The 25,494-nt window shown below is 48.1% G+C and overlaps 1 protein-coding gene across 1 annotated transcript in view; it reads left to right on the forward strand.

Moving 5' to 3' along the window:
• Positions 1 to 25,042, forward strand: part of EXD3 (exonuclease 3'-5' domain containing 3) — a 157,572-nt gene extending 132,530 nt beyond the window's left edge. Inside the window, exons 22-23 of the mRNA XM_069942790.1 lie at positions 13,556 to 13,652; positions 24,302 to 25,042. Of these exons, the coding sequence (XP_069798891.1) occupies positions 13,556 to 13,652; positions 24,302 to 24,594 (390 nt within the window). The 3' untranslated portion in view covers positions 24,595 to 25,042. The remainder of the gene's footprint in view (positions 1 to 13,555; positions 13,653 to 24,301) is intronic.
• Positions 25,043 to 25,494: the final 452 nt, after the last annotated feature.

Here is a 25,494-nt window from a genome sequence, read left to right on the forward strand (position 1 = left end):
CACTTCCATTTTTTTTTCCATTCCAAGCTACATGATTTTGGGATTTCCACTGAAGAATGTAAAGGGTCTGTGACACTGGACGATTTTCGGGCAAAAAATTGTTAAATCATTTGAATTTAAGTGATAATCTGGTGTAAACGCGGCAACAATCAAACTTCCAAAGAAGTTTTGTTAGGTGTGTGTGTGTGTGTGTGTGTATATATATATATATATGTGTGTGTGTGTGTAATAATATATATATATATATATATATATATATATATATATATACACACACACACACAGAGTTATGATCATTCACAGTATATACGATCATATTTACAATCGTATTAACAACTTTTCATGTCGATTTATTTTCTTGTCTAAACACCTATCGTTTAACAGAAAAAGTCATCCCCGTACATTCGCTAAACAAGCATCTAAGCAATTTATCTGTACGTGTAAAAGGACCCGAAGTAAAAGGGAAAAAAATTCAACTGTCCAGAGCAGGAGAGGTTTTCTATGGGGATTTGCTGCTGCTTTGGACAGTTCCTGACATGGACAGAGATGGCAGCAGAGAGCACTGTGTCAGACTGGAGAGAATACAGCACTTCCTGCAGGACATACATTAGCTGATAAGTACTGGAAGACTGGAGATTTTTAAATAGACGTAATTTACAAATCTGTATAACTTTCTGATACCAGATGATTTGAAAAGAAAAAAAAAATCACCAGAGTTCCCCTTTGATCAGTCTACTGATCGCTGGCCAATTACACAGGGGGATAAATCTCTCTCTATGTTAGAAGGCCATTACGTAGTAGTCCGTCTTCCCTGTAAGAATGGCGGGCGATGCAGAAGATGTCAGTGTAGAATGATGGGTGGGAGCTGCCGCCATGAGCGTATACGACACATAACTGACTGCTGCCTCATTGTCTCGGGTATAGCTCAGATTATTGCAGGAAACATGGGGGCGTCGGGGCTGGATTCCAGGGGCTGCTTCACATGACACCACCTTCCCTAGTATGGGTCCCCCTCCAGCTGCTGCAGAACTACAACTCCCATCATGCCCTGACAGCCTTTCATGACTAGAGCTGGAGAGCCACACATTGGGAACACTGGTCTAACTATAGAGTGACAGGATGTGTGAGAGAGAGGGTAGAGTTTTAAATCGTGACATTTTGGTGGAGTTTAGGGCCCTGACCTGTAACTTATGAGAGGTGATGTAGTATTTGTATGTGTAAGAGCTCTGCTTGCTGGAGACGTGGCTAGCATCAGGGGCAGGTGACCCGTCCAGGGATCCTTACACTCTGTCCATCCTCTCTTAGCTGCAGTGTATCAGCCAGAGCTCACACAGCATTGTCTGGATTGAATACTTTGTAGCAATCCCTCATCTGTGAGCCGTTCCAGGAAGTGCCAGAGATTTGTTACTTCTATTAAAAAAATCTCCAGTCTTCCAGTACTTATCAACTGCTGTATGTCCTGCAGGAAGTGGTGTATTCTCTCCAGTCTGACACAGTGCTCTCTGCTGCCACCTCTGTCCATGTCAGGAACTGTCCAGAGCAGGAGAGGTTTTCTATGGAGATTTGCTGCTGCTCTGGACAGTTCCTGACATGGACAGAGGTGGCAGCAGAGAACACTGTGTCAGACTGGAGAGAGTACACTGCTTCCTGCAGGACATACAGCAGCTGATAAGTACTGGAAGACTGATACATTTTTAATAGAAGTAAATTACAAATCTCCAGCACTTTCTGGGACCAGTTGATTTGAAAGAATTTTTTTTTTCGTGAACAGCCCTTTCCTGGTGATTTATGGCAGGGGTAGGGCCGAGCACTGTGCAGCCTCTGGAGCTAGGCCCATAATGGGCAGCCTCTGGAGCCGGGGGGCCATGGTGGGCAGCCTCTGGAGCCGGGGGGCCATGGTGGGCAGCCTCTGGAGCCGGGGGCCATGGTTGGCAGCCTCTGGAGCCCGGGGCCATGGTGGGCAGCCTCTGGAGCCGGGGGCCATGGTGGGCAGCCTCTGGAGCCCGGGGCCATGGTGGGCAGCCTCTGGAGCCCGGGGCCATGGTGGGCAGCCTCTGGAGCCCGGGGCCATGGTGGGCAGCCTCTGGAGCCCGGGGCCATGGTGGGCAGCCTCTGGAGCCCGGGGCCATGGTGGGCAGCCTCTGGAGCCCGGGGCCATGGTGGGCAGCCTCTGGAGCCCGGGGCCATGGTGGGCAGCCTCTGGAGCCCGGGGCCATGGTGGGCAGCCTCTGGAGCCCGGGGCCATGGTGGGCAGCCTCTGGAGCCCGGGGCCATGGTGGGCAGCCTCTGGAGCCCGGGGCCATGGTGGGCAGCCTCTGGAGCCCGGGGCCATGGTGGGCAGCCTCTGGAGCCCGGGGCCATGGTGGGCAGCCTCTGGAGCCCGGGGCCATGGTGGGCAGCCTCTGGAGCCCGGGGCCATGGTGGGCAGCCTCTGGAGCCCGGGGCCATGGTGGGCAGCCTCTGGAGCCCGGGGCCATGGTGGGCAGCCTCTGGAGCCCGGGGCCATGGTGGCAGCCTCTGGAGCCCGGGGCCATGTGGGCAGCCTCTGGAGCCCGGGGCCATGGTGGGCAGCCTCTGGAGCCGGGGGCCATGTGGGCAGCCTCTGGAGCCCGGGGCCATGTGGGCAGCCTCTGGAGCCCGGGGCCATGGTGGGCAGCCTGTCGTCGTGTCACTTTAACTGACCCACACTGCTCCCTGTTTTTTCTATCTTTACTTTCCCAGATGTGTTTGCAGCGGCGCATGCTGCAGGAGCCGACACGTCTCTGGGTTTCTAGTCTCCTATTAGGCTCCCCAGCTGGAGTTGTAGTCTTCCACGGGTTGGGCCGTCAGAAAGCCATGGGCTAAGCAGTACCCTAACAATTGCAAGACTACAACTCCCATCATGAAGAGCCAAAACTTCACCTGTCTACTTGCAGCAAAACTACAACTTATGTGTTCATACTGCAACTTGTGGGAGTTGTAGTTTTTCTACATTCGGAGAGCCACAAGTCTGGCTGTCAGTACATGATGGGAGTTGTAGTTTTGAACCAGCTGAAGTTGAGCTGTGAGGAAATCATTGATGGGAGTTGTAGTTAAAGCTGAGACTTACTAACTGCTTCATGAGATATCAGAAAACCATGTTAGTTGTAGTTCAGTGCATGATGGGAGTTGTAGTTCTGAAACCGCTGTAGAACCACAGGTTGAGCGGTCTGAAAAAAATGGATGGAAGCTGCAGTTTTGCCATGGGTTGGGCTGTCAGGTTATAATAGGAGTTGTAGTTCTACAGCTGCTAGATTGGGCTTTCGTCGCATAATGGGAATTTTAGTTTTGAAGGGCAGTGAATCCATAAGCTGATCTTTCAGGGAATAATGGGGGTTGTAGTTTTGTAGCTGCTGGAGAGCCACAGGTTGGGCTTGGTGTATGATGGGAGTTGTAGTGTTGCAGCAGCTGTAGCATCACATATTGAGCGATCATGGCATGATGGGGGTTGTAGTTTTGTAGCTGCTGGCTAGCATTGGTCTTTCCCAGACTCCTGCGGTCACATCTGCTCGGCTGTTATTACATTGAGGAGGGGACCCGCCGGGGCCAGTGTATTGGCCATATTGCTTGTCATATGCAGCAATGAAAGGAGTTAATATAATTAGAGGTAATTGGTGGATAAATGCCCCTTCAAATTTGTTTCTCCCTGGACTAATATGGCGGTAAAATCATCCGGCGAGAGGATTCATGTGAGTGACACAGCGAGGACTGTAACACATTGCTGGAGCCTGATGGTGTGACCTGAAGGGATGACTGCTCAGGTGATCTGATGTGAGAACGCCGCTGCTCCGCTCCTCACACCCCGACTGGCAGCATAGCGGAGAGATCCAGCAGGAATGTACAGGAAAATGCAAAGACTGCAAGACAGAGGGGGGAACCGTCATGTTACTCTGACGGGAATCCTCTTCCCATGAACGGCTGAGGTCAGCCAGGGGGTGTTCACTGACAGTATGGGATTCAGATCTTAGGAGCAAGGAGTGCACCTAGCATCAGGTCCCAGGGAGGTCGTGTGAGCTCACGGGTCACAAAATGGGGCTATTACCTCCCCTATGTTCACTTGTAGTCACCATTTCATAAAAATCTTTTTTATACCCCAGAGCTGCACTCACTATTCTGCTGGTGAGGTCACTGTGTCCATACATTACATTACTATCCTGAGTTTCACCCTGTATTATACCCCAGAGCTGCACTCACTATTCTGCTGGTGGGGTCACTGTGTCCATACATTACATTACTATCCTGAGTTTCACCCTGTATTATACTCCAGAGCTGCACTCACTATTCTGCTGGTGAGGTCACTGTGTCCATACATTACATTACTATCCTGAGTTTCACCCTGTATTATACTCCAGAGCTGCACTCACTATTCTGCTAGTGGGGTCACTGTGTCCATACATTACTGATCCTGTATTTCCTCTGCATTGGCCGGCAGTATTATCGGGTTGTATGGCTGCAGTTGCAGCACCATTTATGGCTGATACCAGGGAGTAATAGATTGTGATTAGTGGTAGAATAGACATGAAGACTTTATCTCTGACTCTCCTGAGATGCCGTCTTTGACCCCCCGGACAGTCTGGTTGCTGTCGCTCCTCTTTGTTGGGGTGCGGGGGTTTCTTGTGTTTTCTAAGAAAGATATGTTCCGAGTAATTGACATTCCTCCTTTAGCAACAGCGGCAGCCATAGAAACAATGGGTCCTAATTCTGAAGGAGCGCACAGTACTGGTGAATTGTGATTGGAGGAGGGAGCAGAGTCTTGTCCTGAGGTCATGTCACCATGGGGGGTAAGGACTTCACAGCACCTAGTGCCGGAACTTCACCAACCAGCCCTGGATTTACATTTCTTACAATCCTGAGCTGCGTCTTCTATGACCTTCTACCATATAAACATGTAAGAACCTCGAATAAAAATCCCAATAATTACTGTAATGTAGGGTGGAACCGGGCCACATGGACTGCACATAGCAAGTGCTTACAGCCAGAGGAGATGGGGCCCTATAAGTGGCGTCAGAACAGAGCAAAATCCAGGGGACTGGATGATAACCCCCCCCCCCTTTGTAGACTCAACCTCCTTATGGCTGCTTGTCATCTTCTAGAGAGAATCCCTAATGGAACCCCTCATAGACCACAACGTAGAAGCTATTATAGAGCCCTTCATTGAACACGATAGAGAAGTCATAGAGCCCTTCATAGAACCCACCGTAGAGCCCTTCATAGAAGCCATCATAGAGCCGATCATAGAGCCCTTCATAAAAGCCATCATAGAGCCGATCATAGAGCCCTTCATAGAAGCCATCACAGAGTCGATTATAGAACCTGACCTAGAAGCCACCATAGAGACCTTCATAGAAGCCATCATAGAGCCCATTGTAGAACCCATCATAGAAGCCATCATAGAGCCCATTGTATTACCCATCATAGAAGCCATCATAGAGCCCATTGTAGAACCCATCATAGAAGCCATCATAGAGCCCATTGTAGAACCCATCATAGAAGCCATCATAGAGCCCATTGTAGAACCCGTCATAGAAGCCATCATAGAGCCCATTGTAGAACCTGTCATAGAAGCCATCATAGAGCCCATTGTAGAACCCATCATAGAAGCCATCATAGAGCCCATTGTAGAACCCATCATAGAAGCCATCATAGAGCCCATTGTAGAACCTGTCATAGAAGCCATCATAGAGCCCATTGTAGAACCCATCATAGAAGCCATCATAGAGCCCATTGTAGAACCTGTCATAGAAGCCATCATAGAGCCCATTGTAGAACCTGTCATAGAAGCCATCATAGAGCCCATTGTAGAACCCATCATAGAAGCCATCATAGAGCCCATTGTAGAACCCATCATAGAAGCCATCATAGAGCCCATTGTAGAACCCATCATAGAAGCCATCATAGAGCCCATTGTAGAACCCATCATAGAAGCCATCATAGAGCCCATTGTAGAACCCATCATAGAAGCCATCATAGAGCCCATTGTAGAACCCATCATAGAAGCCATCATAGAGCCCATTGTAGAACCCATCATAGAGCCCATCGTAGAACCTGTCATAGAAGCCATCATAGAGCCCATCGTAGAACCTGTCATAGAAGCCATCATAGAGCCCATTGTAGAACCCGTCATAGAAGCCATCATAGAGCCCATTGTAGAACCCATCATAGAAGCCATCATAGAGCCCATCGTAGAACCTGTCATAGAAGCCATCATAAAGCCCTTCATAGGCTGCAAACACGCTCGTGTCCACCAAGGACCCCATTGTAGCCCCCAGCCTCCTCTATAACTGGAATACTATTGCTTTCAGTGATCGATGGTCCTGAAAAGCACATAGGGGGTTCTCTATCCTGATCTTGTTGATCATTTAGGATCCACCTTTCTCTCCCACCATCAGTGCGGTTGGTATATCTGACCCTCTATTGTGGCAGTATACATGGCTGAACCTATCAATTTCGACAGGGGAAGCCCCCTCTATTCCCTATGGGGTTCTTTCAGCTCTACCCGTTAGCAGGCGTTTGTTGGGAGGAGGTTCGGACAATTGGATCTCATCATGTCCAGTCCTTGTGTTCTCTGTAAGATAAGTCACAGCCAGAGGAGTCTTGATGATTGAGGAGTCTGGCAGCATGTTACCCCATCTTCCCCTTCAGGACATGTGCACACTAGGCTGAATTAGGCATGCATGTGTATGGGAGGGGGCACCAGCTCTTGGTTGGTCTATGAGTGAAGTTTCTGCCCCACAGAGCTTACGATCTAAGCTGATATTATAGGGCAGTTCAGCATCATGACATTGCCGGTAAATGCTATTAGCATGGTGGCCTCTGTGGGAGTCTCAGGTGGCCTCACCACCGTTACAGGAGAGCACTATGAGGAGGTTTGTTTTTTGCATGTTGTGATTCACGATAACTCTATTTTACCAGGAGGGCGTCGCTCTTGAGCTGTAGCCTTATGTGGCTTTTATTCCCCATAGACTGAGTGTGTGGTACTGCCCCAGGTGATGTGAGACTGCTATCCCAGTATGATGGGAGTTGTAGTTTTATGCTGCAGGTTGGGAGCAGTCTTGTCGTGTTTTTGTGCCCTTTCATTTTCCTGATTGTACGTGACTTTCCCTGGCAGTGAAGGTCACCTTACCCCGCGTCTCCGCCCCTCTGATAAAAGCCTCGATCAGGGCTATGGATGCTTACACTACATACACAAACCTGTCTGACAAGGGCAGCACACATATAGCATTCACACTGGAATGTTTGCAAACCTGGTTAACCCTGCGAGGGACTGGTGCGTACCCCGCAGCTGTGTGCATTGTCCCCATCCCCGCAGACACCCCGCTCCCTCCCCATCCCTCCCCTCAGGACAATACAGTGTGAATACTCTGACCACCCACAATTCCAGCTGACCCTCCGGCAAATCGTGCAGGCAGCAGCTTTAACCCTTTTATCCCACCACAGAGAGAACAGTTATAGCAGTCACACATGGACACTGGGCCCTTCCCCTTAAAGGGGAAGTTCACCAAAAACTTTCAAATCAGCTGGTCCCAGCAAGTACCAGAGATTTGTAATTTATTTCTATTTAAAAATCTCCATTATTCCTATACTAATCAGCTGCTGTATGTCCTACAGGAAGTGGTGTATTCCCTCCAGTGTGAGTGCAGTGCTCTCTGCTACCACCTCTGTCCATGTCAGGAACTGTCCAGAGCAGCAGCAAATCCTCATAGAAAACCTCTGCTGCTCTGGAGAGCTCCTGAACTGGACAGAGGTGGCAGCAGAGAGCACTGTGTCAGACTGCAGAGAATACACCTTCCGCACGGACAAATTTATAGCCCATTGCTTTGTAATGGGCTATTCACATGTTCAGTGTTTTTGCGGATCTCCAATCCGGTCCGTTTAAAACTAGGACATGTCATAACTCTGAACTGAAGCATTCACGGATGTGATGTAATCATTGTAATTTAAAATGCTTTAAACAGATCAGTGAAATACACGGATGCAAAACTGCCGCATTTACACGTTCCATAGGCGTGGAATGCATGTAACATGCAGAACACGGAACGTGGGGATGCGGCCATACAGTTACAAGTCCTGGCCCATCGGTGGCTCTGAGGATCATCGTAGATCATCATGTCGCTTTCAGATCGGATCTCTAGACCCACAGTCCTGCCAGGACCTGCAGCCATAATACAGATGCATGCATCTATATACTGTTATACTCTTGTGTATGTCACCTAATACTCTAGATTTTGTAGCAGAAACGAAGCCTGGCTATGGTCCAGGTCAGGTTTTTCCAAGTGTGAGCTCCCCTCACTATATCTGTATGTCCTAATAATGCATAGGGGGGTAGGCGAATGTAGATATCACCTTTGCAGCCAGCCTATAGCTCTGTTCACACTGCCATCCAGATGTGATGGGAAAGAGAAGCAACGCTCTTCCTATATAAGTGATGGACTCCATTACAAGTCAGAAGGGACCATAGGGGGCACACTTGTTGTCTATTGCCCTTGCACATGGCTGTGGATGGCATCAGACCCATTCTAGTCTGAGTGCACATGACTGTGGATTCTGTGGTCCGTGCCTTTGCCCAGATCCCGGATCACAAAAAATAGGACCTGCCATTATACGGTCTGGATTACAGACTGGGCTTATAGACATTAGGCCTCCTTCTTGTGTATGGGGCCCGTGGGTGGCACTGTGGTCTGTCCGTGCCCGCTGGACCACAAAACCACTACGCAGGAGGCCTAACCAAAGCCATGATGGAGGTGTGAACAGAGCCTTATTGTATAACCAGCAGTTCCAGGGTACGGATATGGGAACCCGCTGCGCCAAATAGGATTGATCCATATACCGAGACTATAGGCGCTGTTTTTGTATACAGACCCTATATCCCAACAGAGATTGCCCTGGTGGATTGTGGGATTGACGATTTAATCACACAGAGTGTTTACAAGAAGCGGTGACCTGGATTCGAGATGCTTGCACGTCCCTAAAGGAGAGGACACATGAGGAGATGGATGACATAGTAAATGCCGTATGTGTTGTGTTTTGCCTGGGGCCAAGCACTTGAGCGTTGTATAGGCGGAGTGTAAATCCCTGCTGTCTCTGGAGACGCCGCGCTCCCTGCCTGATCGGCAAGGCCGCTCCATGTGGCTCTCATTTCCAGCAGATCCTGGAATTCTGGAGCGTGCGCCGGAGACTTGGCTGACATCCTGGCTTTAGATGGTGCTATGGGGTGTTTATGATGGAATTACGGCCGCTGTTTCCTTTAATTTGAGAAAATAATTCCGTCTCCGGACAAGATTCATCATCTCTCGCAGTGAGGGATGTGGAGGTGAAGTCACAGAGAGTCCCGTCTCCCTAATCCTCACACTTCATCCATGTAGGGGGGTCGGAGGAATGAGACCGCCAATCTGAGCCATCTGCCAGGAAAGGGAAGATACCGCCAGAAGTTCCATTAATAACGGGATTTATGGATTGGGCTGTAGGGCCGGTGGTCCTGATGGGAGTTGTAGTGTTGAATTATCTGGAGAGCCACAGATTGGAGAACACTGCATTAAGGGTTGTAGAGACTGTTAGAGGCAGATTGGGGGGTTAGTGGAGGACTGGGGACTGTATGTAACAGCTGCAGCCACTCCGGGGCGCGTGGTGCTGCCTGAGGGGGCCATGTTACAGTGACTTCCATTATAAAAAAAAAAAAACTGATCTGTACACAGAAAAGTAGTCAACCTCATTTTTGTCCGTTAAAAAAAAACTGATCTGTTTTGATCAATTTTTTTTTTGTAATGGAAATCAATGGGGAAAAAAAATCGATACGGATCCACACAATTGCATCTGTTTTTCCATCCGTTTTTTGAAAAAGCGGATGAAAAGAACGGATTGCAAAAACGTGATATGAACCCAACCTAAGGACCCTATTGCACGGGACGATTATCGTTTGGATAATCGTTAATATTTGGTTGAATAGCCGTTAATGATTAAACTTCGAACGAGAAATCGTTGATCGCGTAATGAGACCTGGACCTATTTTTACCGTTGCTTGTTCGTACATCGCTCGCAAGTCGTTTGGTGTGTCGGCAGTTTAGCTACGCAACAACGTTCCCTCAAAGTATATTTTTTTCAAATTTATATGTTGAGCATTGGGATACACTGCATATGAAAAACGTACCGCCACTCGTGTTTTTTGTAATTCCAAATTGATAAAAAAAATAAATTAATAAAGAAAGCTTAGAAAAATGTAACATAATAGCATTTATTGCGTGTGAACATTTATAATAATCGTAGATTGTGTACGAATATAAAAGGAACAATACGCCCCCTGGAGGCAGAGAGAATGGGGGGAAAAAAATGACTCGCCCCACCTACTTGAACGATAATCGGTTGTTCGTCGTTCCGTGGAATCACTCTGATGCGAACGATCAACGAGGTCAGGACGACCACCAAGGAAAGAATTAAAGACCATCATTATTGGAGTGTGGGAATGATTTGAAGAAGCTCGCTAAAGCTAAAGTCGTTTGAGATGATTTATCGTTAACAATATCCGGACGATAATTGTCCCGTGGAATAGGGCCCTCATTCTCTTATCCTCCATCCTCCCTGCGGGATATGACTGGTCGCTCCCCCCAATAAGGACTGATGTTCTGAGAAGGATGGAGACAAGCTTCACGTCTGCAGTGAGAGTGAGAAATCTGACGGGTCCATAGTGACAGTCAGCGGCTTCTCATGGTGGCAGTGAGACCATGTGTCTTGTGGAGTCAGAGCGGCTGGGCTTTACCCACTGACCTCCCTCTCCTCTCCCCCTCTTACAGCCGAGGCTTATAGCAAATTGCTGCCAATTACAGGCCCTGTCCTCCCTTCTGCCGCCACACCTGTCTGCTTCCCAGTCACAATTTGGCTACAATATGTTCCAGAGGAAGCCTGGCCACCAAACTGGCCAAATGCTGCTCCATGACTTGGTGTCACCCAGCTGTGAATGAGCTGTAATGGAGCATTTGCTGTAATTTGGAATGATGGGTAGAATGTTGTATGGCTGCAAGGAGTTCATTACCCCCCACTTCAAAGGGAGCCATCTTCTAATCCACAGGGTGAGAAGTCAGCGGAGATCCCAGATCTGTCCATCACCTGGAAGACCCATACTAGTGGGGTGCTGACCAATGACACAGGATAGGGACACTTGGGGGACAGGATAGGGACACTTGGGGGACAGGATAGTGACACTTGGGGGACAGGATAGGGACACGCTGACACTTGGACAGGATAGTGACACTTGGGGGACAGGATAGTGACACTTGGGGGACAGGATAGTGACACTTGGGGGACAGGATAGTGACATGCTGACACTTGAGGGACAGGATAGGGACACTTGAGGGACAGGATAGGGACACTTGAGGGACAGGATAGGGACACTTGAGGGACAGGATAGGGACACTTGAGGGACAGGATAGGGACACTTGAGGGACAGGATAGGGACACTTGAGGGACAGGATAGGGACACTTGAGGGACAGGATAGGGACACTTGAGGGACAGGATAGGGACACTCTCTGGGTACAGGATAGGGACACTTGGGGGACAGGATAGGGACACTTGGGGGACAGGATAGTGACACGACACTTGGGGTACAGGATAGTGAGACGCTGACACCCCAGTCTCATAACACTGCCACTCCTAATGCACTGTACCCCGTTACTTGCATTTACACTTGCTATAAGTTTGGGAGAAGCTGCAGTCCTATGCCTGGTATCTTCTTATGATCCCTGACAGGCAGTACTGTAATCTCATGAGAGCCCCCCATGGAGAGAGACCCCCTCATCCTGCAGAGCAGTGGTAGGTTTGGGGGAGGGGGTGTCAGGACAGGCTGCACTTCACACCTATCCCCTGGGAACTTCTCTCCTCTTCCAAGTCCCTTTTGTTATTTGGTAACTGAAGTCTCTGAAATGGGCTACTGTATTTCTGCCAGAGCCCCCCTTCCTCCTTCCTTTCTTCTCCATTAACTCCTTCACAGCTGTCCCTTGTGATGTACAGACCCCCTGCCTAATAATACAGACAGATCTGATGTATTAGGCCCAGACTAATAGAATCCCTGTGAGGGGAGGCCAGAAAGAGACCTGATCAGTGTGTCTGTATCTAGGATGGAACCGATGGAGAACTACAACTCCCAGCAGGCATACCGAGTGACACCAGTGAAGCATTTATTTTGGATGCTCCTCATACAGAATTGGGCTGTGACTTTCCCCTTGATCCAGCGCACCCCTAGTCATCGCCCCTGGCAGCAGATCCAGCAGCCCTCCCCATTGTCTCTGGTGCCCTTGGAGTTGTATATGAGGCCGGCACCTGGTGTACATTCCTGTGTGCGGCTCACACCCTCTCCGGCCACTCAGCTCCCCTCGTCCTACCTCCACCACCGCCGCTGCTGCTGCTGGGGGAACCGGTTTTTCTTAGTGAGTCCTTTGTTCCCTACTGAGCTGGATTTGTGACTGTAGGGCGACCAATGATTTCCTCTTCTCACACTTTCTATATCCGACCGAGGCATAAATACATCACCATTGAGGCTGTACCTGTGACCGTGAACTAGAGAGCAGAGGGCAACACATATGTGTGTGACATCAGACAGGATGCACACCGCCAACAACCTTACACTAGAGAAATAAGAAGGAAAATATAATAAAAAAATACATATACAATGTGACAGTGGGAAAAAATCCATTAGGTAATATATTGTTGTATCTGTTCCTAGAAAAGGTGAGGGATGGCCATGACAGCTCCTATATAGGCCACGTCCTGTTATACAGACTCCTCAAATCTGCCAAGTATACAATGTTTCTATAGAACTCTGTAGCAGTGTCAGCCTTACTGAGTTATGTTTTGTATTATACTCCAGAGCTGCACTCATTATTCTGCTTATGGGGGTCACTGTGTACATACATTACATTACTGATCCTGAGTTACATCCTTTATTATACTCTAGAGCTGCACTCACTATTCTGCTGGTGGGGTATATACATTACATTACTGATCCTGAATTACATCCTGTATTATCCTTCAGAGCTGCGCTCCCTTTCTTCCCTCATACGGTGTGGCCGCACCCCGGGGAGCAGAACCTTATAATTTATACAATGACCGTTTTCCTTCTGTATAAAGTGAAGTTATTACGGAAGTCACTGAATGATGTAATAAAGATCAAATGTTACTGTATTATATATGGATACAAATAATATACAATTATACATAATAGCTGCCAACTATCAGGGTGGTGATCAGCCAGTGTATCCGGGCTCATCACGTATGCTATTGTGTGCAGAGTTGGTGTATCTAAGCTCTGTGATACTGCCTGCTGAGCTGGTATAAATTGACAACGTGTGATACTTTGTGCTGATCCTGTCTCCCCTATTGTTGTGGTAATATGTGCTAATCGTGTGTGATACGGTACACTGGAGCTGGTGTATCTAAGCCTCTGGTGTGTGATGTGTTTACCTAGCTCCAGGTGAAGTGGTGGTCAGTGAGTATCAGTCTGGGTTTCTGGCAGCACTGTCAGTGTAATGTTTGCTGTGTTCTTCTTCTCAGGCGTGTAACTGTAACAAGTACCTGCGCATTTCCCAGGACAGGATGATGCAGCTGATGGACCTGCGTGACGGCCTGGAGGAGACTGCAGGAACGCCAGGTGAGGGGACGGGAGCACCGACCACCCAGCGTCATGATCATTACACGCTGCCTAAACATTGCAGCAGGGTCATTGGAAAGGGTGGGAATACTTTTTCACCATGATTATTGCACATCATCCAGCATTGTTTATAGTTCACAGGTGGGCACATCTGAAGGGACACTGCACGTTCCCCCTATATTTGCGGGTGTTGGGCGGTGTTCTGGGTACTCTAGTAGATGCAGATGCAGTTGTGCAATGAATGGAGTGCTCACACCGCACCACACTCCATTCATTCTCTATAAGGCTACCCACAGTTTCCTACAATCTGCAGCCCCATAGATATGAATGGCGTGTAGGCTGAAGTGGCTGCACAGACTGAATATTGCATCTCCTCACTCAGTTCCTCAGACGAATCCCCATTGATCGCTCCATATATCTGGGAGAAGCGCACAGTTCTGCTCTTTGATATAACTGCATGAGACAGGCTTTATTATATGTCTATGGGGTCCATCTCCTGTTCGATCAAGCAGCAGGATGGGGAGTGAAGCACACAACTGCTCGCTTCTTCCACCTATCTCTGCTTTTAGGTCTGTGTGACCTGTTAAAATGTTTAAGTGTCTCTACATACTTGTGTAGACTGATCCTATATGGACTGTCAGGGCCCTCATACACAGCAGAGATGAATGATTTTGGAGACCAGAAACATTGGGCATGTTAAAGGTGTTCTCCAGCATTAGAAAAACATGGCCACTTTCTTCCAGAGACAGCACAGCTCTTCTCTCCAGTTTGGGTGTTAATTTTGCAAGTTAATTCCATTGAAGTAAATGGAGCCTAATTGTATACCACACCTGACCTGGAGACAAGAGCGGTGCTGTCTCTGGAAGAAAATGGTCATGTTTTTCTAAGGCTGGATGTTCCCTTTAAATTTCAATGTCTTTTTGTTTTGTCTACAAATCATCCAATACCAGAGTGACAGCGGGTTTCTCTCCTGGATCAGGAGGGAAAGCTGTCAGTGCAGTGGCCTCAGTGTTACCCCAAAACTAAAAGTTAAGGTTATGGGATAGCTGGCTTATCAGTGGGAATCTAACTGTTGAAATTCCCACTGAAATTGACTGTTTTGAGAAGTCCCATAGACAGTGAATGGAGCTGTGGGATATATGTGGTTGTTGCTGCTTCATTCACTCAGGAGACACATGACCTCTGTTCTTGTGATCAGTATGGAACCTACCAGTCAGCTAGTTATCCCTTATCTATTGGATATTAATACTGGGATAACTTTCATCTGCTTCCTCTTCTAAGGTAGTGGAAGAACTATAGGATCTGACTACACAGGGTTTGTTTGTAGTCTGTAACTATAGATACACACAGAAGTTATTTTTTCAATCTGTTTTTTTTTTTTTTCCATCCGTTTTATGCAAAAAAAAAAAAAAAAAACAGATGAAAAAACAGGTGCATTGGTGTACATCCTCTTTGATCCGTTCTTCAACTGACTTCTATAATAAAAAGACGGATCAAAAATATTTTTTTTAGCGTACACAAAAATGTGGTTGACCACATATTTGATACGTTAAAAAAAATGTGTTTTTTTTTTTTTTGTTTTTTTTTTATAATGGAAATTAAGGGTAAAAGGATCAAAGAGGATGCACACAAATGCACCCATTTTTTCATTCGTTTGGGGGTTTTTTCATAAAATGAATGAAAAAAGAAAAACCGATTTGAAAAAATGCAGTGTGCACCCAGCCTAAAAGAGACTCCAGGTGACAACATCGCAGACCAGGAGCAGATTAGAGGCTAGCAATAGTGTAATAATCTTATCAATGACAAGTCCAATATGTTTAGTTTTCTCTCCATTGAGTAGTGGGGGTCTGTGGGTGAGACTCCCCTGCCCCTCGGTGTTGCAGACATCTCCTTACTAGGCAGGCTTGCAGTGTGAGGTGTCCTGGCAGGACATGAAAGGGTGCTGGGAGATTACACCTGTCCCCAGGTTCTTTTCCTGGCTCTGCTCTGTTTATTCAGTCTGCAAATAAGTGTGAGAAAGCTGGGCGTTTGCCTCCAGTGAAGGTGTGTCCTCCATCTCTCCGTTTCCCATCACCCCCCTCCTCCTCTTCCTCCTCCTGCGCCTCTCTCTTATTACCCTGTCTTTTCTCACCAGCCAAGGTGAAAACAGGCAATTTCCTTAAGGAATCACCAGTGTTCAGCATGAAAGGCGGATAGATAAGGCTGCAATAAAGCTCATGGTTTGACCTTTGCTCCATCCTTTTGCTTTGTGTACTGTGGAGTCTGATAAAAATAAAGTGGGCAGTATACGGGTGGGAGAGGGGCCAGTGTGGAGTTATGCTGAGGGGGACCACATTCCTGTATAGCGCACCTGTCTGACACTTACATGGGGTTAGAGGAAGCAGGGGTGTCAAACTCAAGCCCGCCAGCTGTTACACAACTACAATTCCCATCATGCCTGGACAGCCAAAGCTTCAGCTACCCTGGCATGATGGGAATTGTAGTTTTGTAAGAGCTGGCGGACCTGAGTTTGACACCTGTGCCGTGATACATCTAGAGTAAAAAAGGGAAAACTCTGCTATTTATCCTCGATTAAAAATCTTCCATTGTTTCTGTACACAGCTGCAATGGTGAACTATGTGTCTCCATGGTTACAGACTACAAACAAGCATTGGATGTAGTCTGATCCTGCAGTCATGTGAATCACTTCACTCTCCTCCTCCTTTGTCTGTATGATACGGGACACAGAGACTGGAGCTTTACACGTTAGCTTAAGTAAAATAACTCATTTACAGCTCATATGCAGAAATGTGTGTCTGTGGTTACAGACTACAAACAAAGCTGTAGTCAGACCCTGCAAACATTTCCAACTGCAGTTTCTATGCCCCTGATCATAAAGACAGTAGAAGGAAAGGAAGACCGAGGAGAGCTATAGCTCTTCAGGATCAGACTACACACAGAGCTTGGTTGTAGTCTGTTACCATGGAGACACATGGGACTTGTAAACGACAGACAGTAAGAGATTCGTCTTCCATTATTTCACATTGTAGCTGATGTGTAAATCGCCAGCAGTCTCATGTCTCATTGTTCCTTCTGTAATAAGCGCAGACAGCGGTATCTAGTAGCCACTCACTTAAAATGGAGTCAGCTATCAATCATTCAGCGGATTGCTGTCTCCTCTCCGTTTTATTTACTGGCAAGGACTTCCTAACACAACCGCCCTGTCCAGCCTGATTTGGTGTATTAGTTAAATATGAGTGGAGAATCTCTTTAATTTTCATTAAAGAGGGTTGTTCACGAAAAAATTTTATACTTTCAAATCAACTGGTGGCAGAAAGTGCCTGAGATTTTTAATTTACTTCTATTAAAAAATCTTCAGTCTCCCAGTACTTATTAGCTGCTGTATGCCCTGCAGGAAGAGGTGTATTCTCTCCAGTCTGACCCAGTGCTCTCTGCTGCCACCTCTGTCTATGTCAGGAACTGTCCAGAGCAGCAGCAAGTTCCCATAGAAAACCTCTCCTGCTCTGGACAGTTCCTGACATGGACAGAGGTGGCAGCAGAGAGCACTGTGTAAGACTGGAAAGAATACACCACTTCCTGCAGGACATACAGCTGCTGATAAGTACTGGGAGACTGGAGATTTTTAAATAAAAGTAAATTACAAATCTCTGGCACATGCTGGGAAAAAAAAATTGGTGAGCAACCCCTTTAATGCTACTGTATGTAGATACAGGCATATAGGGAAGGTCCAGTCATGCATACATGACAGCAGGGTCCATCTGGCCCATAACGTCCACACACGCAGTGACCTAGAGCCTGGGCCTGGTTCTCAGGGAGCCGTAAAGCTTGGTTAATGTCACACCAGACGTTATCTATATTGCTGGATGGAGGGAGGAAGCAGCGCAGCGATTCACATACTTTGATAAGGTCTTTTTTTTAGGTCATTTGTAGAAAACAAGAGAGTAATTCACAGCTAAAAAGGCAAATAATCCGCTGTAATTGTCATTGTGACCACCTGCCCTGGAGACCTACCTGGCTTGTGGTCATGGGTGGGTGGTGAGGGGCTCGGACACATCAGGGGCAGATTTCTATTATGGAATCACATATCTAGCAGTTCCCTAATGTTGTTATCCCTAAAGCATTGAAAGCATGTCGGCCACCTTACATAGTGCCTCGATGTTACAGTGTGGATTTCACTTCTATAACCAGAGTCATTGAAGTCATGTGACCTACCAGTGATCCCATAGCAACTTAAAGGAACAGAATTCCCTAGATAAAGGTCCTGCTAGATGGAGCTGAACCCAAGACCCAGTCCAGCAAATCCACTGTAGGACATGTAGGATACCTCCCCCCCCCCTCCCCAATGCGGCTCCTTCAGGGTCACTTGACCAGAGGTATTCCTTTCCTCCCCCTATGACATCCTCAATATGTTCTAAACTGCAGAAACATACAAAGCATTGAAAAGAAATTCTTCTGCTGGGACTGGGGTGAGGGGCAGCAGTCTGAAGTCCTCATTGAGCTTCCACTTTGATGTAACTTTTTCCCTGGAGTCTCCTTTGAAGTCAAGTGATAAAAGAGTGAAGGGAGAGATCAGCATGTCCTAAACCATCCCTCACCCAAGAGCACATAACACCAATCACTCCTCAGTAATATCCCACCAATCACTCTCCCATCATATCCCACCAATGATATCCCACCAATCACTCTCCCATCATATCCCACCAATCACTCTCCCATCATATCCCACCAATCACTCCCCCGTCATATCCCACCAATCACTCCCCCGTCATATCCCACCAATCACTCTCCCATCATATCCCACCAATCATATCCCACCAATCACTCTCCCATCATATCCCACCAATCACTCTCCCATCATATCCCACCAATCACTCTCCCATCATATCCCACCAATCATATCCCACCAATCACTCTCCCATCATATCCCACCAATCACGCCCCTGTCATATCCCACCAATCACTCCCCCATCATATCCCACCAATCACTCTCCCATCATATCCCACCAATCACTCCTCCATTATATCCCACCAATCACTCCTCCATTATATCCCACCAATCACTCCTCCATTATATCCCACCAATCATATCCCACCAATCACTCCTTAGTCATATCCCACCAATCACTCTCCCATCATATCCCACCAATCACTCTCCCATCATATCCCACCAATCATATCCCACCAATCACTCCCCCGTCATATCCCACCAATCACTCTCCCATCATATCCCACCAATCATATCCCACCAATCACTCCCCCGTCATATCCCACCAATCACTCTCCCATCATATCCCACCAATCACGCCCCTGTCATATCCCACCAATCACTCCCCCGACATATCCCACCAATCACTCTCCCATCATATCCCACCAATCACTCTCCCATCATATCCCACTAATCACTCTCCCATCATATCCCACCAATCACTCTCCCATCATATCCCACCAATCATATCCCACTAATCACTCTCCCATCATATCCCACCAATCATATCCCACCAATCACTCTCCCATCATATCCCACCAATCACTCTCCCATCATATCCCACCAATCACTCTCCCATCATATCCCACCAATCATATCCCACCAATCACTCTCCCATCATATCCCACCAATCATGCCCCTGTCATATCCCACCAATCACTCCCCCATCATATCCCACCAATCACTCTCCCATCATATCACACCAATCACTCCTTAGTCATATTCCACCAATCACTTCCCCATCATATCCCACCAATCACTCCTTAGTCATATTCCACCAATCACGCCTCCATTATATCCCACCAATCACTCCTCCATTATATCCCACCAATCATATCCCACCAATCACTCCTTAGTCATATTCCACCAATCACTCTCCCATCATATCCCACCAATCACTCTCCCATCATATCCCACCAATCACTCCTCCATTATATCCCACCAATCACTTCCCCATCATATCCCACCAATCACTCTCCCATCATATCCCACCAATCACTCTCCCATCATATCCCACCAATCACTCCTTAGTCATATTCCACCAATCACGCCTCCATTATATCCCACCAATCACTCCTCCATTATATCCCACCAATCATATCCCACCAATCACTCCTTAGTCATATTCCACCAATCACTCTCCCATCATATCCCACCAATCACTCTCCCATCATATCCCACCAATCACTCCTCCATTATATCCCACCAATCACTTCCCCATCATATCCCACCAATCACTCTCCCATCATATCCCACCAATCACTCCTTAGTCATATTCCACCAATCACTTCCCCATCATATCCCACCAATCACTCCTTAGTCATATTCCACCAATCACTCTCCCATCATATCCCACCAATCACTCCTCCATTATATCCCACCAATCACTCCTCCATTATATCCCACCAATCACTCCCCGATCATATCCCACCAATCACTCCTCCATTATATCCCACCAATCACTCCCCGATCATATCCCACCAATCACTCCTTAGTCATATTCCACCAATCACTTCCCCATCATATCCCACCAATCACTCTCCCATCATATCCCACCAATCACTCTCCCATCATATCCCACCAATCACTCCTTAGTCATATTCCACCAATCACTTCCCCATCATATCCCACCAATCACTCCTTAGTCATATTCCACCAATCACTCTCCCATCATATCCCACCAATCACTCCTCCATTATATCCCACCAATCACTCCCCGATCATATCCCACCAATCACTCCTCCATTATATCCCACCAATCACTCCCCCATCATATCCCACCAATCACTCCTTAGTCATATTCCACCAATCACTTCCCCATCATATCCCACCAATCACTCTTCCATCATGTCCCATCAATGACTCCTCCATTATATCCCACCAATCACTCCTCAGTCATATCCCACCAATCGTTCGCCTGTCATGAATGGAGGAGAACACACCGGAATGTTGGTCCCATGCTGTGCATGTGTGTCGGGGGCATCATAGGATGTGTACGGAGCTGTAAGGAGGTTAGGTGGTCAGAAGTGTGTCTGATATATGGTGTGGGGCCTGCTATAGAGCAGACTATACCATGCAGGCAGCTCTGCACACCATCCATGCGTTGGACCATCTGGATTTACGATTGTGCACCAACCACATGTAATGACTACACCCAGCATGTGTGTTATACAACAACGTCCTGGCAATGCCGAGATACTACACAGCCTTTAGATTACCACAGCGTTAAGGTCTTCAACTTGTTGCTTTCCAGCTGCTGCAAAACTACATCTACCAACATGTCCTGACAGCCTGCCAATATCAGGGCATGCTGGGAGTTGTAGTTTTGCAATAGCTGGAAAGCCAAAAGTTGGAGAGCACTGCTGTAGGAGGGAAGGATCGATGACCCCAGTCTCATGAATGGCACCTGGCAGTTGTCTTCACTTTTGCCTTGTTGCTATAACTTCCCAAAATAGACAGATAGTTGACCCCATACCCCTTCCATGTCTGGAAATCCACTTTCCCCCATGTGACCTGTTCTTCATCCTGGGTGCTGAGGAAATCCATGAAGTTCTCTGCATTTATTACAATGTATCTTTTATTGTAACAACCCCCCCCTAAGAAACCAGGGGCCCCCTCCTGCTATGCTGCTATCTTGTCCTGGTGACGTCTCTTCCATGCTCATTGAGCTACGTCTTTTTACTGAGATGCCTTGGAGGAGATGGGGGGGGGGGGGGGGGGGGGTTTGAGAGAGGAAGAAAAGACGAAATACCAGGCATTCCTTGAAGTGTGCAAAAGGTCGGGACACAATGGGCAGCTGAACAATGCCTCATATTTTCTGTTCTTGGCTCATTTCCCAAAGTTTTTCTTACTAATGGGAAAGTGAAGGAGGGGAGGACGAGCGGCGCGGGAACTTATGTTACAGTAAAGGTGATAACTTAAGAGGCTCCAAATACTTAGTCTCCTGTCAGACATGTAGAACGTGGCATCACTTTCTGCCCATCCTCCTCTGGTGTCTATGGATAGTGGCTCCTCCCCTGGTGTCTATGGATGGTGGCTCCTCCCCTGGTGTCTATGGATGGTGGTTCCTCCTCCTCTGGTGTCTACGGATAGTGGCTTGTCCTCCTCTGGTGTCTATGGATAGTGGCTTGTCCTCCTCTGGTGTCTATGGATGGTGGCCCATCCTCCTCTGGTGTTTATGGACGGTGGCTCCTCCTCTGGTGTCTATGGACCGGGGCTCCTCCTCCTCTGGTGTCTATGGACCGTGGCTCCTCCTCCTCTGGTGTCTGGATGGTGGCCTGTCCTCCTCTAGTGTCTATGGATGGTGACTTGTCCTCCTCTGGTGTCTATGCATGGTAGCCTGTCCTCCTCTGGTGTCTATGGATAGTGGCTTATCCTCCTCTGGTGTCTATGGATAGTGGCTCGCCCTCCTCTGGTGTCTGTGGATGATGGCCCGTCCTCCTCTCGTGTCTATGGACACTGGCTCCTCCTCCTCTGGTGTCTATGGATGGTGGCTCCTCCTCCTTCTCTGGTGTCTATGGATGGTGGCTGCTCCTCCTCTTCCTCTGGTGTCTATGGATGGTGGCCCATCCTCCTCTGGTGTTTATGGACGGTGGCTCCTCCTCTGTTGTCTATGGACCGTGGCTTCTCCTCCTCTGGTGTCTTGATGGTGGCCTGTCCTCCTCTAGTGTCTATGGATGGTGACTTGTCCTCCTCTGGTGTCTATGGATAGTGGCTCGCCCTCTTCTGGTGTCTGTGGATGATGGCCCGTCCTCCTCTGGTGTCTATGGACGGTGGCTCCTCCTCCTCTGGTGTCTATGAATGGTGGCTCCTCCTCCTTCTCTGGTGTCTATGGATGGTGGCTGCTCCTCCTCCTCCTCTGGTGTCTATGGATAGTGGCCTGACCTTTTCTGGTGTCTATGAATGGTGGCCTGACCTCCTCTGGTGTCTATGAATGGTGGTCTGACCTCCTCTGGTGTCTATGGATAGTGGCCTGACCTCCTCTGGTGTCTATGAATGGTGGCCTGACCTCCTCTGGTGTCTATAGATAGTGGCCCGACCTCCTCTGAAGTGTCTATGGATAGTGGCCCGTCCTTCTCTGGTGTCTATGGATAGTGGTTTATCCTCCTCTGGTGTCTATGGATAGTGGCTTGTCCTCCTCTGGTGTCTATGGATGGTGGCCCGAACCCCTCTGGTGTCTATGGATGGTGGCCCGTCCTCCTCTGGTGTCTATGGATAGTGACTTATCCTCCTCTGGTGTCTATGCATAGTGGCTCTGGTGTCTATGGATGTTGGGCCTAATACGCCCATTAGGCCCCAATCACACATGACAGATTCCAGATAGATGATGGTTTATATCCTATACACATAAATAGGATCTGTACAACTTTATTCACATACAGTGGAAAGTTTTTGCTTTACTTTCCATGGAGTGACAGGGGCTCATCCTCACGCTGGGATCTTCAGATTCCTGCCGCAGCTTTCATTCCTACATGTGAACATACCCTTAGGTTTGTACAGGTTTGTCACCTTGGCCTGACAGCAAGCAGAGATCTTGTCAGTCTGTAGGATGAAGAGTCATGGATCCCGTTAGACAATACAAGGACGCCTCTATATCCAGCAGTGTTTGTGCAGCGTCGCTGGTGTTCTGCCCCTTGCACTTTTCTTCCATCTGATCCAGATGTTGTGCGGCGAGTCCTCCCCGTAGAGTTTAGCGCGTGTCTCTAACTGCGCACTGTGCCGGACATCTAACTAGTCCCATGTGTAGAATCATTTAGATGTGTTTGCCATGAGCAGCAGAATAGAGCCCAGCTGTGGAGAACAGTGACTTCCCCCCCCCCCCCCCCCGACCTGTGGCTCCTCCCCGGCATGATGGGAGTTGTAGTCTTCTAACAGACGAAGAGGCAGTAGTTGGGAAACACTATCCCAGATCAATTTTCCCTGCGTCTCTCTATCTCTTACAAAACTACAACTCCCAGCATGTCCTGACTGGGCAGATTGGATTCAAACCAAGTAAAGAAGTGTTTCTTGGGAGTTGTAGTTTTGCAATGGCTAGAGAGCCATAGGTTGGGTTACGGAATGTGTAACTGGGCCTGTCGGGGCATGCTGGGAGTTGTAGTTTTGCAACAGCAGAGTCACAGTTTGAAGAACATAGCTGCACTGTTTATGTAAGTCTGTCAGGGCATGCTGGGAGTTGTAGTTTTGCAATGGCTGAGGGCAGGGCTGTATTAACAGCTGCTGCTGCCCTAGGCACTAAACCTGGAGACGCCCCATCTACATGCACCTATCGGAGATACCAGACCTGACCAATACCACCATACCCCCCAGCCCCCTGGAAAAGACACCAGATTTACTTGCAAGTCTGAACGGGAGAAGGGAAACTAAAAAAATTAAAAAAAATAGTTTTTTCTGTCCCCCTGCTCCCTGGTGCTGCCCCCCTGCAAGGTGCTGCCCTAGGCACCGGACCACGGTTGCCTAGTGGTAAATACGGCCCTGGCTGGGGATCCACATGTGCTGGTCAGGACTTGCAGAAAGCTGGGTGTCAGTCCATGTAAGAGTGATCATGGCTTCCATACTGGTTGTCTAGCAATGAATAGAATTTATAAGGGGGGCTGACTTTGTATTTTTGGGGGGGTTTCCTGACTTTTACCCAGTGTCACCATCTTTGTGTCATTATCCCCCACAGATCCCCCACACGCCAACAAGCCGGAGGGGTTACACCATAGCAGAAATGTGCAATGGATGGAAGAAATGGGCATCTCCGCAGAATCTCTGCTCCTGGCCAGCGGTGCCCGACTCCAGCTGGACGCTGTGCCCGCAGGACTCGTAGGCAAAGTGCCGCTCTTCTTCTGCTGCAGTCATTGTGGCAAGGTCTTCTGGGAAGGGTCGCACTTCGGACGGGTGCTCTCACAGTTCAAGGACGTTCTGCAAGACCATGGGGATAGTATTTACCAGTCTGATGCCAACCATGGGCTCTGAAAGAGGGCAGCCGAGAGGACTAGGACCGCGTGGCATCAGCTCCACCCTGATAAGCAGGGCCTAACTGGTATAAGAGTCCACAGCTGTCAGATGATTGGGGTGGTAGTTGTGGGAGGTGGGGGGCTCTTCCTATGTAAGGTGGAGGCAGCAGGGAGGGGTAGGAGACATTTAATAAAGGAAAAGACAAAGGAGCTGCCCTCTCCCTGCCGCATTGATGGAGGGCGGCAGCTCCCTCATCAACAATCAGATCCGTCTTCTATTGACTTGAAAGCTGATATGTAGAATCTGATTAGTCGCCGTGAGCAGTAAGGCCGTTCTATCCGCCCTGGTTTCTCTAAATATCGGCCATCTTGCTTTATTTTATCTTTTATTTCCTGTTTTTAATCATCTGTTTTAGCGTTTTGCGACCTCGCACCGATGTCAATTCTGATTTTGTATATAAATAAAATAGGAGAAAAAAAATGTATTGTACTCTTTGAAGATGGAAGAGGATCCTGGTAAGATGGAGATTGTATGGTGGATGCAGCTTATCCATAGCGTATGAATGGTGTATTCCTTGTGATTAGAGGATTGGGGGACTCCTTGGCTGTAAATCTGGCGCTGGCCATATGCATTAGCTTACAGTCAGCGGGTATGGCCAACTGGTGCCAGAGATTTGTAATTTACAGTGGTACCTTGGTTTAAGAGTAACTTGGACTGAGAGTGTTTTGCAAGAAGAGCTTTCAGTTCTTCAAAATTGTGACTTGGTGTAAGAGCTCCCTGTCCTGGGTGGGAGGGGGAGTGGGGGAGGGGCATGGTCTGCATAGTGGGGTCTACAGCACTGTACTCTGACCCAGAAAGTCTCCCTTACCTTCCAAATCATAGCAGATCCACTCCAGGCTGGGGCTCACATCAGGGGAC

This window comes from Dendropsophus ebraccatus, chromosome 10 (assembly GCF_027789765.1).
Source record: "Dendropsophus ebraccatus isolate aDenEbr1 chromosome 10, aDenEbr1.pat, whole genome shotgun sequence".
Lineage (NCBI taxonomy): Eukaryota > Metazoa > Chordata > Amphibia > Anura > Hylidae > Dendropsophus > Dendropsophus ebraccatus.